Source organism: Solanum tuberosum, unplaced genomic scaffold (genome assembly GCF_000226075.1).
Source record: "Solanum tuberosum cultivar DM 1-3 516 R44 unplaced genomic scaffold, SolTub_3.0 scf00267, whole genome shotgun sequence".
Lineage (NCBI taxonomy): Eukaryota > Viridiplantae > Streptophyta > Magnoliopsida > Solanales > Solanaceae > Solanum > Solanum tuberosum.
In genome coordinates, this window is record NW_006239199.1 from 788689 (window position 1) to 810048 (window position 21360).

The 21360-nt window shown below is 37.8% G+C and overlaps 1 protein-coding gene across 1 annotated transcript; it reads left to right on the forward strand.

Annotated features, from left to right (window-relative positions):
• Positions 1-1498: 1498 nt before the first annotated feature.
• Positions 1499-3814, forward strand: LOC107062863 (uncharacterized). Its single transcript, XM_015314027.1, has 3 exons — positions 1499-2564; positions 2722-3119; positions 3482-3814. The coding sequence occupies exons 1-3, from the start codon at positions 1499-1501 to the stop codon at positions 3812-3814; spliced, it is 1797 nt and encodes a 598-aa protein (XP_015169513.1).
• Positions 3815-21360: the final 17546 nt, after the last annotated feature.

The following is a 21360-nucleotide window of genomic DNA, read 5'->3' on the forward strand; positions in this document are numbered from 1 at the left end:
ACATATGAAAAGCATTCCGGATCTAGAGGAAATCACTGATGCAGAAGTACAACGGAGAAGAGAGCGAGAGGAGGAAGAAGAGCTTAATGAAAACATAGAGGCAGTTGCAAGAGAAGGTGACTTGTCACCACGACAAGTCAGATTGCTGGAAAGTGCTATCAAGAGGGGCAAACCAAGTCAACATTCACTACCATTACTGGTTAAAACAAGAAGTAGCAGGGAAAGATCGGAAGAAATTTCCCAATGATTGGAAAGGCCATCTTCTGGAACATTAGGTCCGTAAAATCTCAAAAGGCCTTTGAAAGATTACGGGACCTAAATAAAAGACATAAATACAATTTTATAGCTCTCATGGAACCTTTTCAGGGACCACAAGAATTAGAACAATACAAAAGAAAGTTAGGGATGGAGAATGCTTATTGTAACAGTTCAGATAAGATCTGGTTATTCTGGGTAGATAATTGGAAAGGGGAAGTAGTTAGAGACAATGGACAACACCTCACAGTGAAATTCAGTAGAAATAGCTTTGAGGTTCTGATAACAACAGTTTACGCGAGATGTGCTGCTATTGAAAGACTAGAGCTATGGGAGGAGCTAGAGGCTGTTGCAGAGGAAAATAATCTCCCATGGATAGTGGGGGGTGATTTTAATGTCATCTTAAATGAAGAAGAGAAGCGAGGAGGCCTGAATTTTACTCAAATGGAGGCTTTAGATTTTAGTCAATGCATAAATAATTGGGCTCTAATGGAATTAAAGTGCACATGCAGTAGATTTACATGGTGGAATGGAAGAATTGAAAGGGAGTGCATTTTCAAGAGGCTTGATAGAATCTTAGGTAACCAAGAATTTTTCAACTGGCTACCAACAAGTGCAGTTCAACACTTAGTGATGCAGGGTTCTGATCATGCCCCTCTTCACCTGGTTTGCAACTCGGAGGAAGAGCCTGTGGTGAAACCATTCAAGGTCTTAAACTTTTGGACAAAACATCCAGATTTTAAGAAAGTTATAGAGGAAAATTGGAAAATAGACTTTGTCGGGAATCCTTTCATTGAATTTCAGACAAAGATAAAAAAAGTAAAAGGGGCACTAGCAATTTGGAGCAAGGAGAATTTTGGAAATATATTTCGACAAGTAGCCACACTGGAAGATGAAGTAAGGGTCAAAGAAATTCAATTAGAAGTGAACCCAACTCTTGAGAATAGAGAAGAATTGAAGAAGTCAGAAGCGGAATTAAAAAAGTATCTTCATGTAGAGGAAGAGTTTTGGAGGCAAAAGGCACGAATGAAATTGTTCCAAGATGGAGATAGAAATACGAGGTTCTTTCATAATTATGTTAAAGGAAGGAGAAAGAGGCTTCACCTGGCAGAAATACAAACGGAAGAGGGGATATCGTCAACTCAAGTTAGAATATTGGGGCAGAGGCAATATCTTTCTTTAGAATCAATTCAAGGAAGAGAGGGTCTCAGAAGATGAAGGAATGTTGAATGTGATACAAAAAATGATCACCACTGGAAAAAATGAAGAGATAGGCCGGGTTCCTAACATTGAAGAGGTAAAACATGTGGTTTTCAATCTAAATGGAGACAGCACAAGCAGACCTGATGATTTTTTGGGCATATTCTTTCAAAGCTGTTGGGATATCATTAGGGAAGACATAATAAGAATGGTTAAAGCCTTTTTCTGTGGGCAAGAACTCCCAAGGTTCGTCACACACACCAATTTGATTCTTCTACCAAAGAGAGAAAATGTGAAAAGCTTAACAGATTTAAGACCAGTGAGCCTATGTACGTTTGTTAGCAAGATCATTTCTAGAGTGTTACATGAAAGAATTGCTACAGTACTTCCATGCATTATATCGAAGAATCAATCGGGATTTGTAAAGGGAAGAAGCATTACAGAGAATGTTCTTCTAGCACAAGAGATTATTAGAGACATTAATCTAAGAAAGAAGTTCCATAATGTGGTGGTTAAGCTTGATATGGCAAAGGGGTATGATAGAGTATCTTGGGTGTTCCTCACTAAGGTATTAAGGAGGTTTGGATTTTCAGAAATTATCATAGATATGGTCTGGCGTTTACTCACCAATAATTGGTACTCTGTGATGGTGAATGGAAAGGCCTTTGGTTTCTTCCAATCCTCAAGAGGACTAAAACAGGGTGATCCTTTATCTCTAACTCTATTTATAATATCAGCTGAGGTATTGGCAAGGGGACTAAATAAACTGCATGAAGAGGCAAATTTTAAGGGATACAGAATTCCTAAATGGAGTCCTCCTATAAACCACTTATCATATGCTGATGACACAATCCTTTTTTGCTTAGGGGACAAAAAGTCAATTGGGAAAATGGTGGATGTACTTAAGAAGTATGAGATGGTTTCGGGGCAAGTGATCAATCTAAACAAGAGCATTTTCTACCTACATGACAAGACACCTCTAATTGTAGGGGTAAGACTAAGGAGCATGACAGAAATAAGACATGGAAACTTTCCTTTCACCTACCTAGGTTGCCCAGTGTACTATGGCAGAAAGAAGAAAGCCTATTTTGAAGAACTGGTGAAAAAAAGTTAAAAATAAGGTGTTAATGTGGCACAACAAATGGTTATCTTATGGGGGGAAATTCATACTAATAATGAATGTGTTGCAATCCATTCCTATTTATTTACTCTCTGCTATGAATCCCCCTAAGAAAACTATAGACTAATTGCATCAGATTTTTGCAGGCTTTTTTGGGAGCAAAACAGGTGGAGGAAAAGGAAAACATTGGTTAGCATGGGAGGATATGTGCTACCCTAAGGAGGAAGGGGGAATTGGATTTCGATCATTGCATGAAATCACCAAAGCTCTATTTGGAAAACTGTGGTGGACATTTAGAACATCCACATCATTATGGAGTAATTTCATGTGGAATAAATATTGCAAAAAACATCATCCTCTTATTGCCAAAGGTACTGGTGCGTCTCATGTATGGAGGAAAATGTTGGAAGTTACAGAAGAGGTGGACCATTATATATGGTGGCAAATCAAAATAGGAGAAACAAGTTTTTGGTTTGATAATTGGACAAAACAGGGAGCATTATACTACATTGAGGACCAGAATGTGGAGGAAGAAGAAGTAGAGGTAAGAAAGTTCATAGTAAATGGGGAATGGGATAGAAATAAACTAGAGAATTACTCTCAGAAGAGATGATTGAACACATCCTGGAGAATATCAGACCCAAAGTGGAGGAATGTGCAATGGATAGGCCATGGTGGATGGGCAACTCTTGTGGAACCTTTACTGTGAAGTCTTCCTATGAGTGTTTAAGACACAAAAAAGAGAAAGGGTGATGGTGGAATAACATTTGGAGCAGGGGTGTTCCTTTCAGAATCAATTTTCTCCTATGGAGAAGTTGGAAATGAAGAATAGCTACAGAAGACAATCTTTAAAGAATGAGAATTAGCATGGCTTCAAGATGCTATTGTTGCAACAACTATGAACAGGAGACAATGATTCACCTATTTCTAATAGCTCCCATAGCTACTAAGTTGTGGAAGCAGTTTACTACTCGTGCAGGTATCAGAACTGATGGAGGACTACAACAAATAATCACATGGTGGTGGAAAGCAACAAATAAGCCTAAACTGAAAACAATCTTTCAAGCAATACCAGCAATATTAATGTGGGAATTGTGGAAAAGAAGGAATGCAAGAAGAAATGGGAAAGAGGTGACATATGGGGAGCTTTATCAGAAGTGCCAAAATAACGTTTTTCAACGAACAAAGACATTGTTGCCATGGATTAATGTTCGAAAAAAGTTGGGAAGGATTAGTTGAGGTCTTAAAAAGATACAGACCAAAACTACATTATCATGTTGTTTCCTGGAATAATCCACCAATGGGTTGGGTAAAATGTTACACAGACGGAGCAAGCAGAGGTAATCCGGGGGAAAGCTCATATAGCTTCTGCATCAGAAATAATGAAGGTGATCTACTATATGCTGAAGCACAAAATATTGGACAAGGAACAAGTATGGAGGCTGAATCAGGGGTATTCTCTGTGCTTTGAAATATTGTAAACACAACAACATTTAATGTTGTTGTGGAAACAGATTCATTGAGTTTAACTAAGATGATTCAGAGAGAAGGGAAAATTCCTTGGAGTCATATAGAGGATCTAGAAGACATACAAGTTCTACTAAGAGAAACAAATGCAAGAATCAACCACATATTCAGGGAAGCAAACCAGTTAGCAGACAGTTTAGCCAATGAAGCTTTCAGGCAAAATAATAGGACAAAATGGCATAATTTTCAGCAGCTACCTTCGAAATGCAGAAAGATACTGAACGCAGACAAGTCAAACATTCCAACAATAAGGATAAAGGCAAGAAAAATCATAGCACAAGTTAGATAAACAAGAACATGATGTACATCAGATGCATTGTCTTCAACAGATTTCACAGCAATGTTATTTACAGAAGAAGAGTCTGCCAACAAAGGGCTTACACAACTAAGAATACAAAGCTACCTAGCTAGACAACGACAACTTACTTAAAGTTTTTCCATACAAAATGAGGTCCTCGAGCTTGAATGGGGAATCACAGAGCCATGGTTGGACGGGAATTCCAAAAGGAAAGACGATAAGAACAGTGGTATCTTCATTGACTGCAAAGAGAGAGTCAAAATGATAAAAGGAAAGGAGCTGATACACCAGAAGAGAAAGGAGGAAATCAGAAATGGGAAAATAAACAACATACCTTGGTGAGCTGACGGAGGAGATCGGAAATGAAGGAAGATGAAGAACATAATTTAGATACCCTATGTTTTGGGTCTTGTCATAAACGCCTAAAATTGCATTTTTGGGGACTGAGCTCCTGTTTGGGACTGGTCCTATTTTGTGGATCAGCATATGTTTGTACATAATGGATTATTGAATAAAAAGAGCTTAATGTTCCAAATTTAAAAAAAAGAAAAAAAGAAAAAAGCTAGACTATAGAGGAGATAAACTTTCTCTCGAACAATTTACTCCGAATCAAGTCGATTTGCCTTGAACATCAACAAGCATGCAAAATAAGAACAACCTACACCTTAGTCCATTCACTCTCTCGAACTAAATGTGTGAAATTGAGTTTAGGATTCACTCTCTCGAGCTGAACCCATGGCAACCCAATACCCACAAACCATCAATCAATAAACTTAGTTTTAAAATCTCTCTCTCTCGCAAGCCAAAAACATAAGGGTAGAACTTCATTTGCAACTACAATTCTTAAATTAAACCACAATTAATGATTGAACTCACTTCTAAACAACATGTAAACTAACAATTAACAATACTCATAAACTAAATCATCCCATAACCACATAATCACACCCCAAGAATTGGTGTTTTAGCTAGACATCATAAAAAGATAAAAATTGTTACCAAATTGAGTTTCCATCGACTGGGTAAGATTGATTTCGTCTTTACAATGATCCAATTCGAAGAATCTCAAAGACCCACTTCCAATTTCTCAAAAGTGAAAAACTTCAATTCTTCAAAGCTAAGGAAAACTAGAGAAAACTTGTCTCACGGTTCAAAACATAAGAATAGACTAAATATTATGATATCAGATAGATGATAGATAGATCCTAAACTAAATGTTCAAAAATGTAGTCGCCAAAAATGTGTTGCGAAGAGTCACTCGGCGAAGTAAGTCGGGCTTGCCGAACTACTCGGCGATCCGCCCTTTGGTCATTACCATCGCCTTTCTGCCTTGCCTTCAGCATCCTCAAGGTCTGTAACTTTGGGCGATCCAACACTGCATCGCGGAACCACTCGGTGATCCGCCGACTGCTCATTTCTCTCGCCAACTTGGTTCTTTCCTTCAGGGCTTGGCATACTGGAACTTTAGGCGGTCAAGTAGCCATTCGGCGACTCACCAAGTGGACTTGACGATCACCAGACATGCTTTTCTTCATTCTTTTAGCTTGATTTGTTCCTTTTTGCAAATTAGTGTCCTGACTTTGTTCCTCAATCCATATACCTGGAAATCAAGGGTTTTACATAAGTTATTGGCACAAAATAAGCATTTGAGGACACTAAATCTATATAAATAAAGCTCTAAATGAGTCCAAATCTCAGACTCATCAACACCCCCAACTTATACTTTTGCTTGTCCTCAAGTAAAACTCAAGTTTAATAGTTCAAAAAGGATGTCTCAAACAGTGCTACAAAAGACTCAATTATGAATGCACACAACAAGACTTAACTTACTAATGCAAGGATCAATTGTGGACTCAAAGATTCAAGTTCTGACTCACCATTATCAAAGATTCTCAAGTTCAGGATACTTGCTTCAAATGCAAGTTCAAGGTCAACAAAAGTACTCAAATGCCCTCACACAAAGATGATTCTATATTGACACACAATTGTTCAACAATTTATAGCTCTGGAATCACATACAACTCTCACACTCACAAAGATGAACACATGATGACTTCACCCATAGGTTTGCCGTTATTTTCCAATCAACATTCACTTCAGCTCACTCAAGATCAAAAAGGTCTTTTCAGGGTTTGTAATGGGGCAAAGTGAAAAGGTATGGTCATTTAGGCTCAGTGGCTACTATCTTCATGAAATGTGGTATGAACATCACTTTCTTTCCTTTTCTTCAACATTTTCATTCATGCTCAAAATTCACCCCATTATTCACTTTTCATGGAATATCGGACACCCCATTTCTTTTGCAACTTTCACAACTTTATTCCACAACTTTTTCATTCTTCTTTTCTCTTTTGTTTTGTATGGAGGGGTTCTATATTTTTCAAAACCATGGATCAAAGGGGGACTTTTTTCAACTTCTTGATTTACCTTCTTCTTTCACCACACCCCCAACTTAGGATTTTGGCCTAAGTTGGCTATTTAAACAAACCACACTTCATGAAGATTATGTGTGAATGGATAAAAAAGGGTTACAATTGCATCAAGTTTCTTCCAAGAAAAGGATAAGGCTCAAAAAGGGAGTTTAAGCAAGGTTCACACCCTCACAAGGTTGGCCACAAAAGAGGTATATTGTCAAATTATTTCACTCTTCAAAATTGTTGCCTAAGATCATTTCAATAGCTTGCATCAATTAGTCAACTGGACCAACGGAAAAAATTCTAGGTGTCATCACACATGGTACACGGTAAGCTCATCACACAAGGCATTGACACCAATATCAAACAAGACTTCACACTTTCGCTAGTGTGCAATGGTCATCACAAGAAACTCATTCGGTAACCGGCTAGTCACAACGAGATGCAAAAACTTCACATATTGTCTATGAAACTTTATTTGGCCTCATTGCAGCCGCACATTTATTTTTGTTCAATTAAGAGCACTCTCCAATTTATTGGTATTGCTCATAACCGATACTCAAATTTGCACAAGAACAACCACAATCAAACATAACAAGAGGTGGCAAATTTTTTCAGAAGGGTCAAAAACCATTTGCAATTAAAACAAAGAGCCATAAGCTCAAACATCCACAAAACAGTATCAAAACATAATTTACAGCACAAACACCCAATAAATAAACAAAGATTATAATCACAAGAGATAGGTATGAAAATACCTCACCCACCACAAATAAAAAGCAATTTGTCCTCAAATGCAGCAAAATACTAAAAAAACAATAAAAATGACACAGAGGGAGGTAAGGAAGGGTCCTGTCTACACAATCGCTCCATCTGTCGGGACATCAGTGCCCGGTGCAACATCAGCACTACTTACTCTACTAGGGCCTTCCATAGACATCTCTGTTAGCGATGTATGAATTGATTGTACAATCGTCTCCTCTAGATCTGGCAGGTCTCCATAGATGGTCTCCTCTAGCACCTCAATTTGCTCCTCGTTGGTCTCAGCCTCTGACTCATCAACTGCCACACCATCCATCTACACATATCCAGTGGTGGCCAGATGAATCTCAAACGTAGCCGGGGCATCCACATCATCTGCTGCCTCCAATAGTGAAGTGAAGTCAGTGTACTTTAAGTAGTCCACATCCTTCCTCAGATCTGCAACCTCGGCTTTCAAAGTTGTCACCTCTGAAAGGACCCCCTATCGACTCTCACAAGTCTCTACTCTCACAGTGAGAGTGTAAATAGATGCTCGGAGGGGTGTAAGTGCATCTAGGATAGCACTCTCAATCATCCACGATACAACAGCCTCCAATTTGGTAGCCCTCACATCCGCAGAATGGGCTAAGTGCCCCATCTTTAGGATAATGGATTGAGTAATCCTGGGGAGCTGGGAAGTAGTAGAAGCACTAGGAGTCTGGGAGTAAGTGGAAGTACCTGAAGGCCCGGAGGCTGGAGTAGGAAAATATGCCTATGCATATATATAATCAACATCCACCTCCGGGGATGCATCCACAGGAGCTGCTCTCCTCCTGTCTTCTTCCTCCTGAGTTTACTCGACCTCTATACTCTAAATGTCAGTGGAAGATGTAGGAGTGACCTCGACATCCCTCTTCTCATCACGAGGAACTCCAGCACGCTGACATAACTCTGTAATTAAGACCAGAAATGAAAGGGACGTCTAGCTCTGCTTGGCACTCATATCTATCACCTGCTCTATGATGAGTCCCAAGTCAATGCTCTTCTGGGATATGATTGACCCAAAGTAGGCCGTCTTAGGATGACAGAGGATGGACTCATTCTGAGATAGCATAATAGAGCTGCTGATGAATCAAAACCAATATCGCGCAACTACATTCTAGTCCTTCTTCTCGATGTAGACTCCTTTCTCAATCCACCTTGGGGTGGTGTCAGAAATGAGGGGAACAAGCCAGCCCTTGAAATCATCCAAGGGTGTCGTAGTGGTAGCCAAATTTAGGTAGTCAAAGACTGACCCTCTATCAATCCTAGAATGTTCAACAAGGCTTGAGGATGACTGTCAGTATAAGATCATGACTAAGACACTGGAAGACATAAAGAAGTGGTTGGCTCCGTTGATATCAGATGGCACTCCTAAGTGGCTAGAGGTTAGGGTAGCCATTGATAATAAGGACCTCAATATAGCAGCAAGGTTCTAGTTTGGCTTCATCAGTAGTACTATCATGCCATCCCATAACGAGTCTATTCGACGCCACGCCAAAGTAGCCTCTCTTGGTTGCTTCATTCATGAGACGAGGCTGAATCTGGGATGATTATTGCACATAAGATGCTTATGAGGGCCAAGCAGTGCTAGACTTCCCTCCTTTTTTTTGGTGTTAATCATCGAGTTGTGCAGACGGGCCCAGGTTCCTAGAGATGCGAAGAAGGATGTGGAAATGATTCCTACATCTTCTACTGATATACGGAGAATCGAGGCGGAGTACTTGAAGGATGAAGCAGAGAAGAGGAAGGCAGCCCCTGTAGACTCTTCCCCAGTTGTGGATAAAACCACATTACCTCCAGAGGCACCTTTGCCTACTCCTACCACTGGGGCTTCAGGTACATTTATTGTTGTTCCTTCTGATACCCCCCGTTCTTCTGCTGCTCCATTGCCTCCTAGATTCGGTACTGCTGCTGCTGCCTCCTGGCCCCCACTCACTCAGGATGCATTACTGTGGATGGGGAAACTAGCCCATTCTGCCGATCGTTGTGCCACCAGACTTGAAGCCTCCATTTCGGGCATGATTCAGACACCCCTTACTGATGCTATAACACCCTTGAGTGCTACCATTGATGCCCTTGCGGCTAGGATAAAAGTGTGTGAGCGTGACTAATGGGCCACTGAGGAAGTGATGGCTCTAGAGGCCGCTATTGCTGCGCTGAGGAGAGATATGGACCAGCTGAAATCCACTGACATGTTTATGAATTTCGAAATGGTGGAGATCCCAGATGTGCCAGTTGAGCCAGATATGCCTCTGGCTACCACCGGAGATGATGTTAAAGTTGAGGAGGTAGTTGATCCTGAGTTGGAGGCAGAGACGGATGAGGAGATGCTTGGGGTTGCTGAGGAGGCTTCTTGCGAGGGCCTTACGGAGACTGAGGAGGCCATGGTAGATGCAGCTATGCAGGCTTCTTTGGCAGTACACCTTTGGCTGACCCTAGTGGAGCGGGTACTGTTGATTTGACTATGGCACTGATGCCCAAGTTCAGAGTACTACACCAAGAACTGATTCCCCGACAGCTAGAGTGACTATTTAGACAGGATCCCTCTTTATCTCGCTGTCTATCTTATTTTTTTTTATTGACTTTTGGATATTTTGCTTGTATTTAAATAGTTTCTGTTTTGTGGTGAGGTGAGCCCCACCTTTTGTGATTATTGTTTTGGTTATATATTGGTTGTTTGAGCTATAAATTGTGTTTAGCATTGTTTTTGTTAATGGTTGATCTTGTGGCTCCTTGTTTTGAATGTAAATGATTTTTGGACCCTTCCAAAAAAATTTGTGCCACCTCTTGATTACGTTTGAATGTGGCTGTTCTATTGCAAATTTGAGTATTGGTCTTGATCAATACCGATGACTTGAATAGTGCTCATAATTGAACAAAAATGAATGTGCGGCTACGATGAGGACAAATGAAGTTGCATAGGCAATATGTAAACTTTTTGCATCTCGTTGTGACTAGCCAATTATCAAATTGAGTCTCTTGTGATGAACATTGCACACTAGCGAAAGTGTGGAGTCTTGTTTGACATTGGTGTCAATGCCTTGTGTGATGAGCTTACCGTGAACCATGTGTGATGACACCTATAATTTACCCCGTCAGTCCAGTTGACTAAGTGATGCAATCTCTTGAAATGATCTTAGGCAACAATTTTAAAGAGTGAAATAATTTGATATTATACCTCTTTTGTGGCCTACCTTGTCAGTGTGTGAACCTCGCTTGAACACCCTTTGAGCCTTAACCCTTTTCTTGGAAGAAACTTGATGCAATTGTGACCTTTGTTTATCCCTTCACCCATAATCCTCAGGATTTGTGGTTTGTTTGAATAGTCAACTTAGGCCAAAAGCCTAAGTTGCGGGTGTGATGAAAAGAGAAGGTAAATCAAGAAATGCAAAGAAGTTCCCTTTGACCCATGGTTTTGAGAAAGATGGAACCCCTCCATACAAAAAAAAGAGAAAAAGAAAAGAGGAATGAAAAAGAAAAAGAAAAAGAATGAAGAAGTTGTTGAATAAAGTCGTGAAAATGCAAAAAGAAATGGGGTATCCAATAGTCTATGGAAAGTGAATAAGGGGTTGAATTTTGATCATGAATGAGAATGATGAAGAAAAGGGAATAAAGTGTTGTTCATACCACATTTCATAAGGATTAAAATCATTGAGCCTAAATGACTTTACCTTTGCACTCATCCCCGTTACAAGCCTTGAAAAGACCTTTTTGATCTTGAGTGGCTGAAACAAGTGTTGATTGGAAAATAAGGGCAAACCTATGGGTAAAATCATGTATGTGTTCATCTTTGTGAGTGTGAGTGTTGACTGTGATTTTGGAACTATAAATTGTTGAACCATTGTGTGTGAATATGAAATTATTCTTTGTGTGAGGGCATTTGAGTACCTTTGTCGAGATTGAACTTGCATTTGAAGCAAGTATTGTGAACTTGAGGATCTTTGATAATGGTGAGTCGCAACTTAAATATTTGAGTGCAAAATTTATCCTTGCATGAGTAAGTTAAGACTTTTTGTGTGCATTCATGATTGAGTCTTGTGTAGAACTGTTTGAGACATCCTTTTTGAACTGATGAACTTGAGTTTTACTTGAGGACAAGCAAAAGTTTAAGTTGAGGGTGTTGATGAGTTCACGATTTGGACTCATTTAGGGCTTTTATTTGGATAGATTTTGTGTCCTCAAATGCTTGTTTTGTACCAATAACTGATATAAAACCCTTGATTTCCAGGTATTTTGGATTGAGGAACAAAGCATGGACACTAATTTGCAAAAAGAAACGAAGCAAGCTAAAAGAAGGAAGAAATGAAGGCCTGGTGATCTCCAAGTCCCTTAGGTGAGTCGCCTAATGGCCTCTTGACCGCCTAAAGTTCCAGTGTGCCAAGCCCTGAAGGAGAAAATCAATTTGGAGATAGAAAGGAGCAGTCGGCGAGTCGTTGTGTGATTTTGCGATGCAGTGTTGGATCACCCAAAGTTACAAAACTTGAGGATGCTGAAGGCCAAAGAAAAAAGGCGATGGAATTGACCAAAGGGCGGATGATCGGCGATCCCGACTTACTGTGCCGAATAGCCCTTCATAACATATTTTTTGGCGACTTATAAATACATTTTTAACTATTTAGTTTAGTATAGGTTTCATAATATAAAATTTTTGAGTTTGAACTTAGAGTATTAAGACAATATTTTTCCTTAGCTTTGAAGAATTGAAGTTTTTCATGTTTGAGAAATTGGAAGTGGGTCTTTGAGATTCTTCAATTTGGACCTTTGTAAGGACGAGATTAGTCTTACCCAGTTGATGGAAACACCATTGGGTAACAATTTTTATCTTTTTATGATGTCTAGCTAAAACTCTAATTCTTGGGTGTGATTATGGGTGATTTGGCTGATTGGTATTGCTAATTGTTAGTTTAAGTGTTGTTTAGAAGCGATTTCATTCAGTAATTGTGTTTGAAATTAAATGATTGTAGTTTCAAATGCACTCATACCTTCGTGTTTTTGGCTTGCTCGAGAGAGAGGTTTTAAAACCAAATTACTGAATTGATGGTCTATGGGTATTGGGTTGTCATGGGTTCAGCTCGAGAGAGTGAATCCTAAACCCTTTTCCACACATTTAGCTCGAGAGAGTGAATGGACTAAGGCGTAGGCTGTTCTTATTTGCTTGTTTGTTGGTGTTCCAGAGAAACCTACTTGATTCGAGGTAAACTGTTTGAGAGAAAGTTTATCCCCACTAAAGTCTAGCTTATTCAATGATTTATAGCTATTTTTTAACCGTTGCAATTACCCATTTGTCTATATTAGCCTATAATCGAATCACATCCTAAGAATCCGTCTCATTTTTGTTAAATTCGTGTTATTTGCTAATGTTGTAGCTGATAGTTGAAACCAAAACCCCTTTGTTATTTGACATTCGTGTCACCCCTAATTTGAATTATGTTTTTATTCGATAATGTCTATTCCTATGATTGACTTAAGCATATTTGTACTTTCCTATTGATTCTTAAACACTTACCACTCCCTGTGGGATTCGACCCCAACTCATTTAGTTGGGTTATTATACTGACTAACGATCCTTGACACTTAGAATTGGATGAAGTGTCCTGATACGTGAAATCAAGACCATAAATAAATATTTCTGAAAAAAATGTATATTTAAGACTATTTTTTCTGAAATCATATTTGGAAGGATGCATATAAGAATATCAACATAATCTGATATCATATATGTAGGAATATATACATAATCATATTTGTTTGAACGGTAGAAATATATAAAAAATATAATATCTAAGTGGAAAGTTTCTTATAACCGATATACACCATGTGAGCTCATGTTGTCGAACTTATAATCCCAGTTGGAAGGGTTTCCCTATATCTTGTCAGGGTATAAACATGTCTGTCTAATATGGATCCACTAATTTGAGCCTTTTAGGGTCAAATAATCAACTGATAAAGCGGTGAAGTTATAACACCCTAGACTTTAAAAAGGTTAAAGTGAGCTAATGGACAAGTCCACAAACTCAAAATGAACCATGAACCATGAACCCTTCACGAAATCCTAAACTATTCGTTTAGGGCATCACTGGTTGTTTAAGGCAAGTGGACTGGCTACTTTGGACTACTAGGACTTATAAATCAATAAAGACCAAAAGATAAGGGGTCACCTGGACTGCTTCCTAAACGGTCCTTGGTGACCTAAATGGTCCGTTTAGGGACCTATCTAGGGTCACCCATAAGTTTTTGAGTTGGGATCATTTTGGTCTTTCCCTATGTGTTTTATACCTAAGATGTGTTGTTTTAACCCCTATATAAGTGATTTAAGTCTTAAAATTGCCTATTCTAAATCATTCACCTAAATTTTAAAATTCCCTCGAAGTGCATCCCCGAAATCATCTCTAAAGCTAAGGAAGAAAAAGCTAAGGTGTCACTTCAACATTCTCAATTCACCATTTCTATTGACCCTTGATCACTAAGGTATGCTAGTATTCACCTATGGAGTCCTTTCCTCCACAAATTTCCTAAAATCTCGAAGTTTTACAAGTTAGATTCTTAATTCAAAGTTAGGGTTTTATTCAATCTTCATGGGTTCTTTTCAATAATGATTCAATTGTTTAAAGTAATTACATGTTTTTTTATTTGAACTCATATGAACCCATGCATGATCCATGATTTTTGACTATGAACACATGATGAAGCTTATGAACTATGATTTATAGAAATTATACATGTTTTATGAAAGTAATATTTATGACTCAAGTAAACTTATAGATGAAGAAATCTATATGTTCTATGAAGCTTGGTCACATGACATGAATGGTATCTAGATATATCATCAATGCTTTTGATTATTTTCCTATATTAGGTCTTGATTAGTATGGTACTCGGATATGCTATCAATGATCATGGATCAAGTTTTCTAAAACTATATCATTAGTAGTATGTAAATTTTAGTATGAAGTTAATGATTATATACCTTACAAAGCTATTATGATAAGATCATGAATGGTGAAAGGGTTTCTCACGCATGGTTTAAGGAGCTACTCTATGATGTTTCTATCTTGGATTAGTATCTAAATTGTACTTTTCCATGGATGATAATATGAATATGATTAATGACTATTCCATGGAATTTTACTTAGCACCGAGTGAGCTTTTGGGATGAAGGTTTTCATTCAGCGTCTGTGGACCTTTAGTAGCAATCCCTAAGTCACAAAACTATATGCCACCATAGGATGTTGTCTCATATAGATATTAGCTAGTGGATCTCCCTTAGTTCAAACTCATGGTCCTTACTGGCAAGTATGAAACTTTCTTTTCAATATGGGAGCAATATACTAGATTCCATGTTATAGCTCACATGGTCTATGTCAGTTAATGATAAACATCCCACAATAATGATTTAAGGTTACTTTTAAAGTATCTCACAAAGTGTTTTAGAGATGTTAAGCTTGCGTGGACCATGATTTTCACTTATGTTTTCTAACCTTTTATCTTATGATTTAGCTTGGTCATTTCATGCCATGTAAAGTCCTTTTTAGCATGATTTTATAACTCTTATGCATTTTTATCATACATAGTACATTCCCGTACTAATGCATACTTATGCCTACATTGTTTCTTTAATGTAGGGTCGGACACTCCTACCTCTCATACTTGTGGCTAGTTGATCTCTTGACATTTCAAGATTGGTGAGTCATCATGTTCCGAGGACCAAAATACTTTTATAGCTTTATGTTATTTAAGTTCTTAGACTCTGTACGTGGTGTATGGGTTACGTTCCAACCAATTCCTTTTTTATGTAATAGATGACTTATTGAGACTATGTTAGATTTTCGCTTTGTCAAACTCTTTTATAATATAAGACTATTTTATTTGAAATCTTTATTTCTATTATCTTGTATGATGAATGCTAAGTGTCCTTTGTAGGGCCTTTTAGGGTTCTACACACCATCTTATGCATAGGGTATACTTTGGGTCGTGACAAAAATATGATCCTACGTTGGCATGTAGTTCTAAAACTTGGGCTATCTAGAACCTTTATTTTCTCGATGCTAAATAATACCTCCAAAATATATTATCTATATAACTCATAATTGTAATGACCCGGTCGGTCATTTTTGGAAGTTTTTATAAAATCACCACTTTATCCCTCCTAGTATTTCCCCGAGCCATTTTTGAATGAGTTTTGAAATTGATTTCGAGTTTTGAGTTAAAAGTTGTGAATTTTAGAAATTGAAAGGTTAAAGTTGTTAAAAAGTGGTTTTTGGTGTCTTTTGGAGTTTTGAGTGTCGAAATGTAATTCCATCATTCCATCAGTCCCGAAATATGGAAAATCATCTAAAAGAGTATTTGATTTTGGATTCGGAGCTTTTTTACGATTTGAGGTCCTAGGTTGGAAATTGTTAAGATTTTTGCCTTTGTGTTTACTTTGGTCAATATTCGGGATTTGTATGCTCGGATCAGAATTCCAAGTTTTGTTGGTTTTAGGGAGTGCTTTTAGGCATAGAGGAGGTCTTGGTTGAATTTTTTTAGGTCCCGAGCTTGATTTAGCCTTTTTAGGCGTTATGATTAGTTTCTTGTTCTTACATAAGACTCGGGTCAAGGAAGCCTCATATTCGTGTTTCGATGGTTGAATTGTGTACGAAACATCGAGTATAGTCAATTTACATATATGGTTTGTGTGTACGGGGTTTCGAATGAATCCTGAGGGTCTTTTCGAAGGATTTTGTGTTGGTTGATTTTGATGTCTGCCTTCTGGTGCTAAGCCTTCATGTTTGCAGATGCTGTGAACGCGTTCGTGGAAGGTCAAGATGTTGACCTCTGCATTTGCGGGAGACCTACCACATTTGTGGAGGGTTGGCTCATTAAAGTTGGCGTTTGCGGAAATGGATTCGTGTTCGCGGAGGACCATGTTTTCCAAAACTTGGGGTTCAACCCCATTTCACCATTTTTGAGTATCAGGAACTTGCTAGAGGCAATTTTAAAGTACTTTGAGATTCGACTTTTGGGTAATGATTTCTACACCTCTAACTCATTTCCCCACTTATTAATTGATTATTTTATTGACAAAAATCAAGTTTTTGACTTCCATTGAAAGGGGTTTAGAAACGGTTGAAAGAGTTTAGCAAAATGGTGATTATTAACTGATTTTAAATTTTCTTTTAAATGGTTTTCCCCAATGACTTTCAAATGCCTTGGGAAATGTTTTCAAGTAAATTTTTTTTGAATTCACACATCATTTTCAAAATTGGATTTTTGAGTTTATTTTACCCATTTTGCAAAATATATGAATTGGGTGTTGTTATTTTTGGAATCTTATTATGATTACTTCATTGAAATAGATTGGGTGGCTTTGGACATTGTTCGGAAAGGAAAGGCTCAATGTGGATGAGGTGATGGGTTCAATAATTCTGCTTGATGGAAATTAATTAATAAAAAAGAGATTAATGAAAAGGCAACATGTTGATCATAACATTTTGTGAATTGCCTTGTTGTGAATTCTAAGGTGTTGATTGATGAAATGCTTTGATGACATTATTGTGGACTTGAGTTGCTTGAGTTATTGTCTCTTCTTTATGGTGTGAAATTACTTATTTGTATTAATTTCTATGTACCCTGATGAGACATGTGATAGTTATTGATGCCGAGGTCATTTTCAAACAAATGTATTGATGTCAATGTCATTTTCGGCAAGTGTATTGATGCCAAGGTCATTTTTAGTAAGTGTGTTGATGCTGAGGTCATTTCTGACAAGTGCTATTGATATCGAGGTCATTTCCGACAAGTGTTATAGATGTGGAGGTCATTACCAATGAGTTCATCAACTATGGGCAGTTCCCATGAGTTCTGATTGATAATATGCATGATAAATCTCGTAATTGTGTTCGGTGTACTTGATTATGTGCCTTGATAATTTTGATACTTATATGGTTGATCTACTTGACACTTATGATTGATATCCTTGATACTTGCTAGTTGTTGAACTGTGACTATTGGAATATGATTGTTAAGCCTTATGAACGATGTATTGTGAAACTGTTAGATTGGACTAATTTGTATGCATGTTGTAGTTTGAGGAGGTTTAGTTGGGATGAAATGAGTACTTGTTTTTGCTATCTTCTCAACCTGTGTAGGTTCTGATCCCGGACTGTGTGATCTTCTTCTCTTGCTTCATCTATTTTTTTAGGCTTGTCAAAGGACTTGAGAGGTAGTCGTTTGTCATCCCGATGAGTCCTCTTCTTCCTTTATGGTTATGCTTATTCTATTTGAGAAACAAAGACATTGAAACTTGTAATTATTTTTCAATTTCATACTTTACTTATTAGTGACTTGTACATGTGACAACTGGGGTTATTCTTGTTTTACTTTTCCGCATTTCTTTTGTATTTTTGAGTTGAGACTGACTTGTCTTGGTGGAAATATACAATGTCACGACCCAAAGTACACTCTAGACGTGACATGACGTATAGAACCCCGAAAGGCCCTACACAAGCCACTTGACATGCATACAACCCAATGAAATAGATAAAAGTAGAATTTAAGTAAGAAGTCTCATATGATGGAATAGTTTGACATAAAAGTGAAAATCTAATTATAGTCTTGACAAGTAAATCTAATACATCAAAAGAAGTGGTTGGGGCGTAAGCCACACACAACGTACAATATCCAAAAACTAAATACATAAGAAAATATGGTGAAGGTGACACGGTCCTCAGAACATGAGGACTCATTAAGTCTTCACAGTCAAGCAATCAACTAGCGAGGAGGAGAAGCGCCATACCCTACATAATTAAACAATGTAGGTGCAAGTATGCATTAGTACATAAAATGTACTAAGTATGGGGAAATGCACAAAATATGAAACATGATCATAAAGAGACAAAAAGGAAAACATTATATGAATGACCAAGCTAAAACATATTGAAAAGCCTTTAAGGAAGAATCATAAATCATGAACATGGTCAATGCATCTTAAAATCATAATGAAAGCTTCATAAAACATTTGAAAGCAACTTAGGTCGTTTTGTGGGATATTTACTATTAATCAACATATACCACATGAGCTATAACGTGGAATTCGGTGTCTTGTTGTCACATCTAAAAGAGTTGTCCTTACTTGCCAAGTCAAAGACCTTAAACTTCTAGCTTAAATGGATCCACTAGCTATGTCTTTCTAAGACAAATCCTACGTGGCACGTAGTTATGGATAAAAAGGTTGCTACTAGAGACCCAACCTCTACTAATGGAAGAGCCTCCATCTCAACGTCTTCTCGGTGCAAAGTAAAATCCCCACGGAATAGTCATTTTCGTAAACATATCATCATACTTGAAAAGGAACTATTTAGTTACTAATCCAATCTTAAATTATCATAGAGTACCTCCTTAAATCATGATTTAGGCATGAGTGAAAAAACCTTTCACCAATCATGATTTCTTAATATGTGAGAAAACCTTTCACAATTACATTGATGCTTATCTTAAAAGCAACATTAGAGCATAAACATTCTTATCATAAAACATGCATAACTTTCCTAAATCATATTCACAACTTTACAAGCTTTTTTCATGAATTCATAGTCAAAATCACGAATAATGCATGGGTCCATGTGAACTCAATTAAAAAAATATATAGTTGCATCTAAATGTGCATACGAAGATTGAAATTGAAAAATTAAATCAAAATAAAATTAGGCACATGGAGATTGCATGTACCCTAATCAAATTTGGTGAAATTGAATTGGGAAAACTTGGAAATCTTTTGGGACCCAATGAATGAACGGAATCCATTGATTAAATCCCTCATACCTTGATGATCAAAACCCAAACTCAATGAAGGAAAAATGAGACTTGAAGCTTGAACCATAGATTTCTTCCTTGTAGCCGGAGAGGATAAACTTGGATGAAATTTGGGGATTTGAGAGAATGAGAGGGTTTGGGTAGAATTAGGATTTGACCGGTAGTTATAGGTCTTAAAATTAGGGTCAAAACGACATAGTATATGTATTAAATTCATTTATAAGGCACAAATACCCTTAAGAATAACTACCGGATGTGATCTACGATTGGGACCTACAGTCCGTAGAACTTCCTACGGCTCGTACCGATCAACCGTAGAACAAATCCAAAAGTCATTCAACTTTCTATGAGACCTTGCTACGGTCCGTAGACCTCTTTTGTAGAGCCCAAGTTCAAGTATAAATTTTACCAAGTTTGGATCCCTCCTACGGGTGCCTCCTACGACACATAGAATAGTTTACGACCCGTCAAATCCTTCTCATAGACTAGGGTCTTAAGTCAATTTCTCTGAATCAATCTACAGATCAATCTTATGATCTGTCAAACTTCCTACGGCTCGACCTGACTACTCATAGGTCAAACTTACGAAACTTGATTTTTTCCAAAAACATAATTCAAATCTATGACTTCTCTTCTACGGCCCGTAGGACTTCATACGGTCCGTAGATAGGACTCGTAGTCACTAATTCAGTGCTAAAAAACTGAACTTTGCCTTTCCTTTCAACTTTCTAATTTTTGAGGTGTTACAACCTTCCAACCCACTTAGAAAGGCTAACAATTGTTGAACCACTCCAACATCCATAGGGGAAGACTATCAAACCCACCTTGTGCTCTCATTTTCAATCTCTATCTCTATCTCTTCTTCCACATGATTTTGGAGTGGGTGGGGTCATTTCTCTTAGTACATTCTCAGTCTGAGCTCTACCTTTGACGGGTGTTGTCCTTCCTCTTCCCCTGCACCTACCTCTATCTCTGCCTTTGCCACGTTCTCTCACCGCATGCTTAACTTCTAGCTTTGCCGCTAGAGCTACTACCCTTGAGTCATTGCGTCTAATATCAACCATCTGCGGATAGAACAATCGAAGAGGTTAGATACCAATTTGAATTGCCAAATACCAATTGGAATCAAGTTATAACACGAAGGAAGAGAGAAGGGAGAATATTCCTAGAGTCTTGTGGCCTTTTGTGGAAAAGTACAAACGTATCCAAGCATTCCAATAGTACACTAGATTCATTTTGGTATGATGAGATCAATAAATCTAGGGCTATAATACCAAGTTTGTCACGATCCTGACCGTCATGAGTAGCACTCACACTAAACTACCTGGTGGGAGAACCAACAATTAACCCAAACTAAACCCAATACGCAATTTAATTAAAACAAGTTCATCATATAAAAGTAAGAAAAATAGTTTTTGCCAACTAAGAGAAAACCTGTTTTTAATAACTAAGGATTGAGTACCCACAAAATCAATCAATAGTCAAAACATTTGCGAAAATAAATCCCTAAGAACTGAAAGTCGTGGTACCAAAACACTAATGTCTAAAATAAATGGGATGCAACCCCAAAGATTAAAATAATAAACAATAGTCTAAGAACGTCTTAGTCTAAAAAGATGGATAGAAATAGTAGAGAAATCCATGGTAACTTGGAAGAATAGCTAACCCTTGAATTCGAAGTCAAACGTCTCTTAACTAAAGTCTCTAATTAGCTGCTAGAAGATGCCCCAAACTCAACGAGGAAAGAGCAGGTGCAATATCAGTCCACAAACCACAGTGTACTGGTAGGATAACACGACAACTTCAAGATATGAATGTAAGCAATTTACCACAGTACATTAACATAGAACAACACATAAATAATTATCAATCCATACAGACTCCCCGTCACAAATCATGAAACAAAAATATCTGGATGCATGTCCCACATGATCTCACATATAATGCCCAGTCCTCTCACAAAACCATAAACC